This window comes from Perognathus longimembris, chromosome 8 (genome assembly GCF_023159225.1).
Source record: "Perognathus longimembris pacificus isolate PPM17 chromosome 8, ASM2315922v1, whole genome shotgun sequence".
Classification (NCBI taxonomy): Eukaryota; Metazoa; Chordata; class Mammalia; order Rodentia; family Heteromyidae; genus Perognathus; species Perognathus longimembris.
Genome location: NC_063168.1, coordinates 48,501,085 through 48,515,218, shown reverse-complemented (window position 1 = coordinate 48,515,218; position 14,134 = coordinate 48,501,085). Strand labels below are relative to the sequence as shown.

Sequence of the window (14,134 nt, the reverse complement as noted above, 5' to 3'; positions counted from 1 at the left end):
ATCAAGGGAGGTTTCCAGAGTGGGTAACCACACTGGTGCAGGTGCTTGGACAGGTATTAATTGTTAAGCTAGTGAAACTATTCCAAACAATGAAGAAAAGGTGGGTGAATGATTTACAACCCTGTGCCTTCAAACTGCACGGTTCTGGGAAGACAATTTTCTTCTCTTAAAAAAACGAGAGACAAAAATGAAATGGAAGGACAAAGGGTAAACAAGGGCAGCACTGGTACTCACTGGACAGCATGTTGAACTATACAACTTGTGGGTGGGATTGGAGGGAAAAACTGGGAGAGAGGGGGGAGGGCTGGGAATATGGCCTAGTGGCAAGAGTGCTTGCCTCACATACATGAAGCCCTGGGTTCGATTCCCCAGCACCACATATATAGAAAATGGCCAGAAGTGGCACTGTGGCTCAAGTGGCAGAGTGCTAGCCTTGAGCAAAAAGGAAGCCAGGAACAGTGCTCAGGCCCCGAGTTCAAGGCCCAGGACTGGCAAAAAAAAAAAAAAACAAATGAGTAAAGCATAAAAATATTCTGAAGGCGGTAACGCTATGTTGGGAAGCTGGTACTAAACAGTGCCCAGCACTGCAGGTGGTGAGGCAGGATAAGGCCTCACCTTTCACATTCTTAGTATGAATTAAGCAGTCTGTAACTGTGATCCACTTTTTGTAAACTCACAAAGCTTTGGAAGGAAAAGCAATAAATTGTTTTCAAGCAGCTTGATCAGCAAAAAAACAAAACAAAACAGCAACAAAAACTGGGAGAGAGTGAGGGAAGGGGTCACATTGGCCAAAAGGATATGTACTTATTGTCTGACTTATGTACTATAATAATCCTTCTGTTTAATAACAATTTTAATTTCAAAAACCACAGAATTATATAAAAAGTTTATACTTTGGGAGAACAAAGACATTAAAAAATGCCTACTAAAATGAACTAGCAACACGTAAAAATATAAAAGGAAAGTATTTCAAAATGCAGATGAGAGTCAGTCTAACATGACATGAAACATATTGACTGGGGATGTATCTGGATTACAAAATATAAAACAAAAAATTGAGGTAATAATCCAGTGAGTCTCGTGTGTAAAATCTTACAAAGGTGCAGAAAAACTCTGCCTTTCTTCTATAATAACCTCTGTGGCCTCAATATCCGTTTACTGAGAACACAATGATTGTGTTTATTATTAAAAAACTGAAACCACAAACCTGGGCTGAGACCAAGGAATAGACATCATGCCTCTATAAGCACATTGCTTTCCTGGATCATATTGTTCCTTTTAAAGAAGAAGATGAATTGTTCTAAATGACCTCTGAGAACACTAAGCTATATATACAACCAATGATTCTGACACTACTTTGTAAGAACACACTTAACCCTGGGGGGTACACTGGTGGACTAGACAAAGATGCAAGAGCCAGTATTTCATGCTTTTTCTCTGTGACATTAAACTAAGATCTCAAAATTTCTAGTCCAGGGTTACAATTGTAAGGCTGACAGTTGTTACATATTACTAATAGAACGTAGCTATTTCCAAATTCCCCATTTGTCAATCATCCGTTATAGTACTCTAAATATTACTCCCCTGTGAAATAAGAGTTCCAGGTCTAGGACTGCAATTATGCATTATAAGCCTGGACTGTCTGAAAACAAGTTACCATCAAAGACTAAAGGACTATGTCAGATGACACAGAATTGGACAAGGATAGGATCCGTTGAATACCAAAAATATTAATGATTAAAACAATTTAAAATAACAAATGTGAGTCATTATTTTTGATACAAAGAATAAACAAACTTTTAATTTGTATACATATAAAGAAAACACTGAAATGCTTAGACCATAGTAAAAAGTTTTATAAGATCAAAATACTGTTATTTGGATGTAATAGGATAGTCATTATGTAGGTGAGTTATTTCATTAACATTAAGCTGTAGGTCCTAGTAGTTTTGTAAAACTGTCACAATGAAAGGTATTGGGTTTTGAACTCAGGGCCTTTCCCTTGCTAGACAAGTGTGCTCTAATAATACTGAGCTACTTGTATATTTTCAGGATGGTCACTCTTTATCCTAATACACATACTATGAAACAAATAGAGAAACAGGTATGAAAGAAGATTTTGATAGGGGCTGGGGATATGGCCTAGTGGCAAGAGTGCTTGCCTCATATACATGAGGCCCTGGGTTCAATTCCCCAGCACCACATATACAGAAAACGGCCAGAAGTGGCGCTGTGGCTCAAGTGGCAGAGTGCTAGCCTTGAGCAAAAAAGAAGCCAGGGACAGTGCTCAGGCCCTGAGTCCAAGCCCCAGGACTGGCCAAAAAAAAAAGAAAAAAAATTGTTTTTGATATAAATAAATAACATAGTTCTTTATAATATGAAAACCTAAAATCTACTCACAAGCTTTTAGTAAATAGGGATTCAGGGTATTGGTTATTTGTAGGTGATTAAATGGATAAAAAAGTTTCTAAAATAGAAATAAAAATATATTAGAGAAATTGTTCAGGAATGAGTGTATATAAATATGCATAGTTCTACAAAATGATCGATAAGCGAATGTGCTGATAGCAACCTATTTAAAGAAGTGATGACTAATAAATTTACTTCCGGATTTACACAAGAAGAGGATAAAGAATAGTCTCACTTCAAGAAGTTCTAGTAAATGCCATGATTCTGCTGGGTGCCAGTGGCTAATACCTGTAATTCTAGCTCAGGAGGCTGAGATCTGAGGATTTTGGTTCAAAGCCAGTACAGGTAGGAAAGTCCATGAGACTCTTATCTCCAATTAACCACCAGAAAACCAGAAGTGGCACTATGCAGCTCAAGTGGCAGAGCACTAGCCTTGAGCTGAAGTGCTCAGGGACAATGTTCAGACCGAGTTCAAGCCCCACAATTGACCAAAAAAAAAAAAAAAAAAAAAAGAAAAGAAAGAAATGCTGTGGTTCTGATGAAAGGAGTTTCTTTTCTTTTTTAACTTAAAGATCTGAATTGGCTTTTACTTACTAGAATAGAATCAAGTAACACTTCACTGTATCAAACAGAATGAGTGGGGCTGGGAATGTGGCTTAGTGGTAGAGTGCTTGCCTAGCATGCATGAACCCCTGGGTTTGATGCCTCAGTACCACATACCTAGAAAAAGCCAGAAGTGGTGCTGTGGCTCAAGTGGTAGAAAGCTAGCCTTAAAAGCAGCTCAGGACAGTGCCCAGACCCTGAGTTCAGGCTCCAGGATTGGCACAAAAAAAAAAAAAAAAAAAAAAAAAAAAAGCCCCGGAATAAATGGTCCAATTAGCTATTCAGAGGTAGAAAGGGGTTATTTTCTAAAGAAAAGAACAAAACAGCAGAGTGATCATTTCAAAGATACCTTCCTTATAAAAGTTCAAACAGATTAAGACTTCTTCATTATGCAGGATAAAATTGGCATGATTAGGATTTTGGTTATTATCATTCTCCGAATTTCTTAGAAGACCAGGTAAATAACATTTTGATTTGGTCTATTGGTCCTGGTGCAGAAGGTGCTTAGCTCAAATCAAGAGCCTCCAATAAATTTCATGTACCAGGTGGAAACAGGAGAGAAAAAGAGAAAGCAGTTTATAAACAGACTAGACTCATGCTATACCCCACTCCTAAAGAGTACCATAGTTAGTTACATCACATGTTTACTGGTATCTTTTTGATTGTTAGGACACTTCAATTGAAAAAAGACTTTTTGTCCTTGCATCATCTAATCTTCAGATAGGAGGCTGGACCAATCAGGGGTCAAAGGCCAGTGAGGCATGGATGACCCTAGCAGGTCTTTAACAATATGTGGAATTTACAAGTTTTACAATGTGGAACTTACAGTTTTAGGCTCCAGGAGCCCAGAAACAGAAACAACAAGCATAAATATTTTCTTACTTTACCATTACTACAGTAAGAATGTCAGTGCCTAGTGACATAATACAGCATTCTGTGATTGAGGTCAATCTAGTCCCCCACTTTGGTTTGCTGAAGAGTCCACATTTGATAATACCTTGGAAGTTCCTCAAAGCCTGATCCTCCCTTCCTGCCTTCAGTAGACTAAATGAATAAACATGAGAAAAAGTCAAATCACTTACTGTACAGTTTCAGCAGACTGTAGTACATCTGGTCTCTGTCACATTCAAATAACTTCTGTGTAAGATCCACTAATTTTTCTAGAGTTTCAACCTTAAATAAGATTAACAGATAGATTTACACTGTTGACAAGAAACAGTTGGAAAATCCTTCAAGTAATTGTTTACTCATAGGGCTTTAACTTGATTTCAAAAAAAAAAAGAAAGGGCTAAAGCCAGGTGATTGCAGGCTCAAACCTGCAATCCTACCTTCTCAGAAGGTTGAATGGGAAAATTACAATTTGAGGGCAGCCTAGGGAAAAATGTCCATGAGACCCCGTTCTTAACCCATAAATGGATACAGTGGCATATGCCCATCATCCTGATTTTGTATGAGGCTGGGATCAGAAGGACTGTGGTTCTGAGCCAGGCTGAGTGGAAAAGTCATCAAGATACTATGTCAATAGAAGAAGCTGAGTGAGGTACATCCATCTATCAACATATCTACAATGATGGGAAGGGTAAAATAGGTGGATCTGTGTCCAGATATATACCCAGCAGAAAATAAGACCCTATTTCTAAGATACTCAAACACAAAAAAGCCTGAAGGTGTAGCTCAGTAATAAAGCACTACTTAGCAAATACAAGGTTCAAGTCCTAGTGGTGGAAATTAATTAATTATTTAAACAACAGTACAAATGTACTTGCTACTCAACTGTGTCTTAAAAATGGCTAAAATGGCCACATGTCAGTGGTTCACACCTGTAATCCTAGCTATTCAGGAGGCTGAGATCTGAGGACTGAGGTTCAAAGCTAGTCTGGGCAGGAAAGCCTGAGATTCTTATCTCTAATTTACAACCAAAAAGCCAGAAGTGGAGCTGTGGTTCAAGTAGTAGAGCACTGGCCTTGAGCAACAAAACTGAGAGCCAGCACACCGACCTTGAGTCAAGCCCCAGCCCCCAAAATAAAAAGAATATGCCATGAAACCAAACTGAAGGAATCTCTACAAAGGAGCTCTTTGGAAAATTTGAAGATTTCTGTGACAGAGAACAGGGCAGGGAGAACTCAGTGTCTAAAACTTACATTAAAAACAATCCTCCACCTAAACACTGAATCCTTCCTTTCTTTCACTTTTCCTTGGCATACTGTGAACAGACACCTGTGCTGGGGTGGGGGAGGAAAGGCAGGGATTTCATTGGACTCTACTGTGCATCTCAACCAGCAGTCAAGGACTGAATCAGGTTTCAACTGCCAAACAAACAAAGTCAGCTTGCTCAACTAGCTAGGAGAAAGCAAATTAAAATCACCATGACCCAGGTTAGTATTTTTTTTAAGGATATCTAGAACACTATAAGACCAAGAAATAAACATGCTCATTTGAAGAACAACCAAGATAATATGCTTCTATGGACTTTAATCTTCTGAAATCTAAAAGTCATCATATGACACATAGGACATGCTTTCTACTCAGTTTTACATGATTAAGACATGAAAAGTAAAAACAAACCTGATTGCTGGTAATACATCTCTCACAAAACCACTGAAGTCTTGTAGGTCGAGCTCTAATGCCTGGAGTCTGTGAATAAAATATTCATACAGAACAGAAGTAAAGTTTTAGAAAACATTTATTCTTCCTTAAAGGCAGTTTTCCTTCTGATAGATTTGTAGCCAAATATATATCTTAAAGAAGTATGCAACTTAATCTCCCAGTTACCAAGACCTTTAATTAAGATTAGAATAGAGCATAAATAGAACCCATACTTAACCTATGTCTAGAAGATTAATATTTCTCAAGATGCTGCTTTGCAAGTCAATAATCATTCCATAAATTTTAATGAATAAAATGGTTACATTTTCTTCAGTTCAAAAGAACTGATGAACTAAAACCAATTCCAAATGTCAGAGTCAACACAATTGTATATGCATCCTCTTGTGTATGCTCCCTCTCCCCTACTTCAGAAATCCCAAAACATAAACACTATTTACATTTTATAGAATCATTAACAATTGTTACATTATGAGGAAAATTTACAGTGACAAAAGTACTCTAACAACTGCCAGATAATCTGCCCACTATCTAAAACCAAACGCTTTAAGAGTAAATTCAATTACCTAAAATTAGTTTGCATGCTTACTTTAATAACTGAGACATGTTATTTCCCTCAATTTGAAATTACTAAGGTTTAGTCAATGACTCTGATTTCAAGTACTCATTTCACAATATTGAATACTGGAATAATAGACAAACCATTTCAACATTAATTCTGAGGATTTGTCCTTCTAACAGGTTTTTACATCATCTGTAAGAGGGTTTCACCACTAAACACTACATTTCAATCACAGCATTATGATAAGATAACCACATACTCATCAGCACTGGCTGTGTTCCAGCTGACAGGAGGTACCTTTCCTGCTTTTTCCATTTGTCTGTGTTGATGAACCCAAGTATTCCCAGAATCTGACTTACTTGTTAGTTACTATTATTATTATTATTAACTTTAGAGGTAGGATACCACTATGTTATCCAGATTGGCCTAAACTCCTGAGGTTCAAGTGATTCTCCTATATCAGCCTCACCGTTGAGACTAAAGACATATACCACTATGCTTGGTTTCCCATTACTCCTAATTAAAAAACAAACAACACCAATACGGTACATTAAATTAATAACTGAGCAAACAGAAAAATTAGTACAATTTAAGTTGTATAAATATTCTAACTGTGCAAATTATGCATATACTGAGATGGAAGAAATGTTGAATAAGTCAACCACTAAAATGTATTTTTAAATATACCTTCTGATACAATTTCTATTCAGCGATTGCCTTGCATCTGTTTCATTTCACATGCATTACACCAAAAATGAAACTAACATCAATATGTATACTAAGAACTCATGAAAACTAGCAAATAATCCTCTTTAAGACAGGGCAAGATGCAAATGCTACAACTTTCAATATTATTGTTGATTCAAAAGCCAAAGATCTAACTAGCAAAACTTTCATGGCAAATTCTTCCTGTTTGTGGCTGATTAATCTGTGGGTCACTGCAGGACAATACTGAATTGAAATTTATAGAAAGGATGCTGACTTAGACAGTGAATCTTCCAGTGTTTCATTTTGAAATTGAGAAGTGCTTTCACATATAAATCTCAATCATCAAAAGAACATCTAGGTCAGATTAACTAAATCCCCTAGGCTGTTGTAATAGTAAACATTTCTGCCTATCTCTTAACATCTTATTGAATTTTAAACACTGCAAGTTGAAAGCAGAAATAGAAAACGTAATGAAAACTCGAAGAACAGAATTCTAATTGGAATGATAAATCTAACATCAAAATGAGCTAATGTTAATTAAAACAATGAATTTACCTCTAGAGCTTATTTAATAGGCAGTAAGGCTAAATATTATTTTTAAAAACAAACAAAAAAACCTGACATGTCTGTTTTTTTGTTTTTTTTTTTGCCAGTCCTGGGCCTTGGACTCAGGGCCTGAGCACTGTCCCTGGCTTCTTTTTGCTCAAGGCTAGCACTCTGCCACTTGAGCCACAGTGCCACTTCTGGCCATTTTCTTTCTGTATATGTGGTGCTGGGGAATTGAACCCAGGGCCTCATGTATACAAGGCAAGCACTCTTGCCACTAGGCCATATCCCCAGCCCCTGACATGTCTATTTCTATCTGCATTACCGTACTTCAAAATACAACTTTCTGCAGTAACAATATAGTATTGGGCTTCCTTTTTGAAGGCAATGAAAAGTAAACCAAAGTAAAATAATCATCATTACTCTCATTTCATGACATAAATCTGAAAGTACCATAATAAATTTCTATGTATGCTAGTAAAATATACCTCAAATAATTATTGCATCTAAAGTAAAAGTAAATTAAGATTTTACATCTATTTCAAAGAAGATCAACTTAAATTTAACCAAAACAGAATTTTTTACCTATTTGCCTTTATTCTTCTAAATGGCTAACACCATCACAATGTCCCCACCTAGCCTCAGTTTCTTTAGCTAGTGTAGTAGAAAGAAAAACCATAACTCAGGGTTTCCAACAAGAGAGAAACAAAAATAAGAACCCACTTCATTGATTTATCCCTACAGCTAGCATACAGCAAGGGAGGGAAATGAGTATCATCATATTTATCAAGCCATTTAACACTTGTCCTTTCCTCTAAAATCTTCAGAGATATCTCCAACAGAGAGGAAATACGGCTGAGCAAGTACAGTAACAATCTAGCATAAAGAGATGACCCATTTAACCAGGCATTATAAGAGACATTACAAAAATTAATTCTAAGAGAGAAGGGGTATGAGTTTGTATGAATGATACATTAAAACTTTCACCCAAAGTCAGAGGAGAAAACTAGCTCTTAAAAATCCACTGTGTAGAGTGGACCCAGAATGGCTCTAGTAAGGAAGACACATGGGATGAATACCTTGAATTTGATCTAGTAAAGAACAAAGGGAAGAGGAACACAGATGGAGAGATTATTAGCATTCAAATTTCTAGTCTTATATGAAAAGCCATGGAGAGTGGGAAAGACTTCACATTCCAAACAAATTTCCTTCCAATTACTTCTCAAAGCAGTTTTGAGGCTTATATGAAGAGGACATGAAAATCATGTACAAGAACATAAGTTAGCTCTGTTAGTTATAGCATATAGCTGGTAATGTGGATTTAAGCCCCAGGGGAAGAGGGTAGATTAAGTTAAGATGAAGGCAGAATCTTGCTCAACTCTGCAATTACACAGAACTGTGTAGCTGGTGGCCTATGTCAGGTCTTCAGTGGTTACTGAACTCCCAAAGCAGAGGGTAAAATTAAATGACATATTTCCTTTTATAAAAACTTTTATATTATTTAGTATTTCATACCCTTACACACAATCAACTATCAAAATACTGTTAAGGGCACTGGTGGCTCATGCTCATAGTCCTTGCTACTCCAGCGGTTGAGATCTGATGATCAAAGTTTGAAGGCAGTCTGGGGCAGGAAAGTCTGTGAGACTTTTATCTCCAATTATTCACCAAAGAGCCAAAAGAGGATCTGTGGCTCAAGTGGTACAGCCCTAACCCTTGAGTAAAAAGGCTAAGGAACAATGTGCACATGCACACACACGCACGCACACACACACACTTAATTTAGTTGATCTGCAAGTGGTAACTTTAGCCAAAGGAATTACCCTCCTATAATTAATCTGTGTAATGCCTATGTTAAATATATTATAATACATTTATATATAATGTGCATGATATGTATATAATTTAGATAAAACTAGTTCATTTAAAAAGCAAAACATCAGGGGCTGGGAATGTGGCTTAGTGGTAGAATGCTTGCCTCGCATACATGAAGCCCTGGGTTCGATTCCTCAGTACCACATACACAGAAAAAGCCAGAAGTGGCACTGTGGCTCAAGTGGTAGAGTGCTAGCCTTGAGCAAAATGAAGCCAGGGACAGTGCTCAGGCCCTGAGTTCAGGCCCCAGGACTGGCGCAAAAAGCAAAAACAAAACCTAAAACATTACAATCTATTTACATAGTGTTGCTTGTATCTCTTCATGAAATTTGCATTGTTATGACTGCTTTATTTCTCGCAGTACCTCATCACAATGAAGCTTTGGAAATGTAAGAGTTGTGAATCTACCCACTGATAAAATAATACTGCTCCCCCCCCCCACCCCAAGTTCTGGAACTCAAACTATGGGCCTGGATGCTGTCCTTGAGCTCCTTTTGCTCCAGGTTAGCGCTCTACCATTATGCCACAGCTCCACTTCCACTGGCGTCAGTGGCTCATGCCAATTATTATCCTAGTTATTCAGGAGGGCTGAGATCATGGTTTGTTCAAAGCTAGCCTGGGCAGTAAAGTCCAAGAGACTCTTGTCTCCAATTAATCACAGATAAAGCTGGAGTGGGGAGAATAGAGTAAAAAATCCAATGTATATCCTACAAAATTAAGAAGAGCGAGGGAAGGGTGGGTAGGGGAGGAATGGGTAGAAATGTTAAAAGAGGTGATATTGATCAAGATATATTGTATTCATGAACTGCTTTGTGAAGTAGCAACTCCTTTGTATAACTACTTAAAAATTATACACACATTGGGCTGGGAACGTGGCCTAGTGGTAAAGTGCTCGCCTCTTATACATGAAGCCTTAGATTCGATTCCTCAGCACCACACATATAGAAAAGTCTAGAGGTGGTGCTGTGGCTCAAGTAGTAGAGTGCCAGCCTTGAGCAAAAAGAAGCCAGGGACAGTGCTCAGGCCCTGAGTCTAAGGCCCAGGACTGGCCAAAAAAAAGATTATACACACAACATGTTGCTCAAATAGGATCTTACATCACGTTCATTAATTTCTATTACTTTATAGATTTCTAATAATCCTTAGAAAACTTGAAATATTGAATATGAATGGCAAAAAACCAAGCTCAAACACCAGTTTGCCCTCTAACATTAAAAAACAAAATAAGCAATGTGAAAAGGTCTTTTAGTCCATTCTCATACATGACATCCCTTGCCATCCTGTCCTTGAGTACATTAGCAGTTCTATGAAACTATTCTTTATACTCCAAGCAATTTTATCCTCATCTACTCTGAAAATCCTTTCATCAGCAGTTATTCATAAATGACCCACACTAACAAAGCTCTAAAGTAATTAAGAGCCAGTCTTTTCTTCCTACCTGTGACAAGTATGGCCTTTAATGCTAAGCATCTTAATAAATATTATGTGGCATAAAGACACTATTTCTATCCTTAAGAAGCAAAGAGAATTGATGTTATTGATCACTTACCATAATCTAGCGAAAATGCAAGCTGCTTTACATACATTACGTGATTGAATCTTAAAGATAGATATTACATTCCCTTTTATAAATGAAGAAGCTTAGAAAGATTTAGTAACTTGTCCATTTATCACACAAGCAACTAGATGGCAAGGGGAACTAATTTTTGTGCCTTTGGCTTTTTCTATTGTGTCCTGCTTATTACTATTATCTGAAAACCTGAGTTTCATTTCTACTTTGATCAGTGCCCTGCTAATACTAATTCTGTATATATAGAGGGCAAACTAACAGGCCGACAGCTTCGCTCATTTTCAAATTCACTGTGTACTATCAATGGAAGAATTTATGCCATTTCCTACAAAATATAAATGAACTACTTACTTGAGCTATAGAAACAACTGTCTGAGACACTGATGATTGGTAGGCAGAATGAGTCATAAGACAGAAGAAAGCTCTGAATATAGTTCATTCTTCTTTTCCCATACTAGAGTTTTCTTTGAAAACATCAAGTGAAATGGTAATGATAGTCTAGGATGAGTGCCTAGGAAATCATAAGGAGTCATCCATAGACAAATACAGCCATACACTACCTTTGTGTCCTAACTATCATACATTTTCAGAAAAGGACATGCGGATACATGATATGAAAGAAATGTGATTACATGTGTATTTGCAAGTAAACAGTTTTAATACCATATTTTTTTCTTTTTTTAGACAAGGTATTACAAGGTATTACTGTAGGTCAGGTCTTAAACTCATGATGGTCCTGTCTCAGCCTAAGTGTTAGAATGAAATGAATCTACTTCTTGTAAAAATGTTTTATTTTCTCAATAGACAAAGAATTGTTTAATAGTAAAATTAGGATTTGGACAAACTTTATAGCTGTTCTTTGCCTTCTCAATTCTGGTAAGAAAAATTTCAGTAAAGCTTAGATAAAATATACTAATCCTAAATGGGCCAGGTTTTGTCACCTACCATTTCCCATAAGCTGCTTACCATAGCAGAAGGAAAAAAAATTAAATTAAATGCCAAACAGTTGCAGACGGCACTTGTTTGGCTGATTAACTTATAGACAAGCATTACAAATAAAACTGAGCATGGTCTGCAGCAAATTAAATTCTACTGCTTTTAAGAACAAAGAATTCTTTGGCAAAGAGGATTAGCAACTTTATACCCAGGAATGCCTGTTTAATTTAATTGTTCCACAATGCAAGATTTAATATGCAAATATCATTTTGATATACAATAGTAAATTCAACAAAGTAAGGGAAAAATTTGATATACAACCAGCCTGCCTCTTCTGAACTGTAATTATATACAGTAAAAAAGCTGGACAAGTCTCCCTACCCATTATTGAGATTGAATCCTATTAACATGAATCAGACCAAGTGTAATTAAAGGTTAAAAATATCCTAATAAGAATCTAAATAGGTGTACCATTAGGATATTGTAGTTTAAAAAAAAAATTACCTCAATGATCTTCTTGGCCTCTTTGTAATTTCCTGTTTGCAGGAAGGCAAAGAAGAGGTCATACAGCATGGACATTTCACCTTGCTCTTGGCTCACAAAGTCCATTGCTAGATAGGAGAAAAAAGAAAAAAAAGTATGATTATGCATTCACACATACATAGGAATATATATATATATATATATATATATATATATATATATATATATAAAGAAAAATAAAGTAGATGAGGTTCTAGACAAACATATTTTAAAAAAAACCCAAAAACCACAAGAACTACTAGACTAGTGGTGTGGCTCAAGTGATAGAACACTTACCTAGCAAGCACGGCACTCTGACTTTAAACCCTAGCACCTCCTAAATAAATAACTTCAAAGATAATTTCTATTTATTTTCTGCCATATACCTTAAGTAACCATGGCATACATATATTTGGATGAGTTTTAAAGAGAAGTGGTAAAGGTTAAAAAAAAAATCCTGCTACAAAGGCAAATCAAGAAGCATAAGAGTCTTTTTTTCCCCCAAAAAAGAAATCATTAAAAATCAAGGGCTGGGGATATAGCCTAGTGGCAAGAGTGCCTGCCTGGGATACACGAGGCCCTAGGTTCGATTCCCCAGCACCACATATACAGAAAACGGCCAGAAGCGGCGCTGTGGCTCAAGTGGCGGAGTGCTAGCCTTGAGCGGGAAGAAGCCAGGGACAGTGCTCAGGCCCGGAGTCCAAGGCCCAGGACTGGCCAAAAAAAAAAAAAAAAAAAAAAAATCAAGTACTTAATTAGGATGCTTTAGATGTTGCCAACAAAATTGGAATCATCTAAACTGAGTCCAGTTGGCTAATTATACATATACACTGTTTCCACCAAAAAAAAAAAATCAAGGACTTATAACATTCAATTCAGAATTTTAACAGTTTTTCTGCATGGGCTTGCCTTCTGTTAAATTGTTTCTCCAAAACACTACATTCATCTTAGACATGCAAGAAGAAAAAAGAATAATTAAGATATCTGAAGGTAACTAACCTTTCTGGATTAGATCAGTCTCGCCTTTCTCTATCAATTTACATAAGACATCATGAATCCTGGGTAATATTTTATACTTTGTATGGCAGTCAATGATAGTTTCAAGAGCAGCAGGTAGGTCATCCCTTGGAAAAATAAAAATAATCAGCAATGAATAAAGGATATCTAAATTCAGTATATACTCTCAGTCAGTTTAAAGAGATGTAAAATGACCAATCGAAATTGAAGCAATTGAGCTTAAGGGTAGGAAACCAAAATACCAAAATAAAACAACAGTTTCCCTATGAGTATGTGATTTCTAAAAAACAAGGACATCTGTCAAATACTTTTTCCAAGTACCTATGTGCTTTCATAGGTCTCTACAACTCCAGATTTAGGCAACATTATTAATTGTCTGTCAAAAACTATGAAGGAATTTATAAGCACTTTATGACTTTTACCATAGTATTTTTTTCCTTACTAGCTAAGTAGGAAATAGCCTCAGGTTTGAGGCATTCAAGAAATGACTACTGTAAAAATTATGGTATTCCTAAACTATTTTTTGTTTTGTTAAGAGTATAAACTTTAAAAAAGCATCTCCTGGTACAAGGCTTTTATCTAAATACATTCTAAATATTAATATACATATAATACACACAAATATATTCCAAATACTTTCTGTAGGTCCTCAAAAGCACTTTTCCTCCCTTTAAAAGGAAAGCAAGAGTGACAGAAATTATTTAAGACCCTGGAGAGCTATAGATTATAACATAATTCTCTTTGAAACATTCACTTATTTTTTAGAGAAAAAAGGAAGTTGA

The 14,134-nt window shown here is 36.4% G+C and overlaps 1 protein-coding gene across 2 annotated transcripts in view; it reads right to left on the bottom strand.

Annotated features, from left to right (window-relative positions):
- The window catches only part of Lrpprc (leucine rich pentatricopeptide repeat containing), a 93,888-nt gene that overhangs the window by 24,949 nt on the left and 54,805 nt on the right, over positions 1 to 14,134 (bottom strand). For both annotated transcript variants that reach the window (XM_048353017.1, XM_048353018.1), the window contains exons 24-27: positions 13,335 to 13,459; positions 12,318 to 12,424; positions 5,578 to 5,646; positions 4,095 to 4,185 (exon numbers count right to left, since the gene is read on the bottom strand). In XM_048353017.1, coding sequence (XP_048208974.1) covers positions 4,095 to 4,185; positions 5,578 to 5,646; positions 12,318 to 12,424; positions 13,335 to 13,459 — 392 coding nt within the window. The remainder of the gene's footprint in view (positions 1 to 4,094; positions 4,186 to 5,577; positions 5,647 to 12,317; positions 12,425 to 13,334; positions 13,460 to 14,134) is intronic.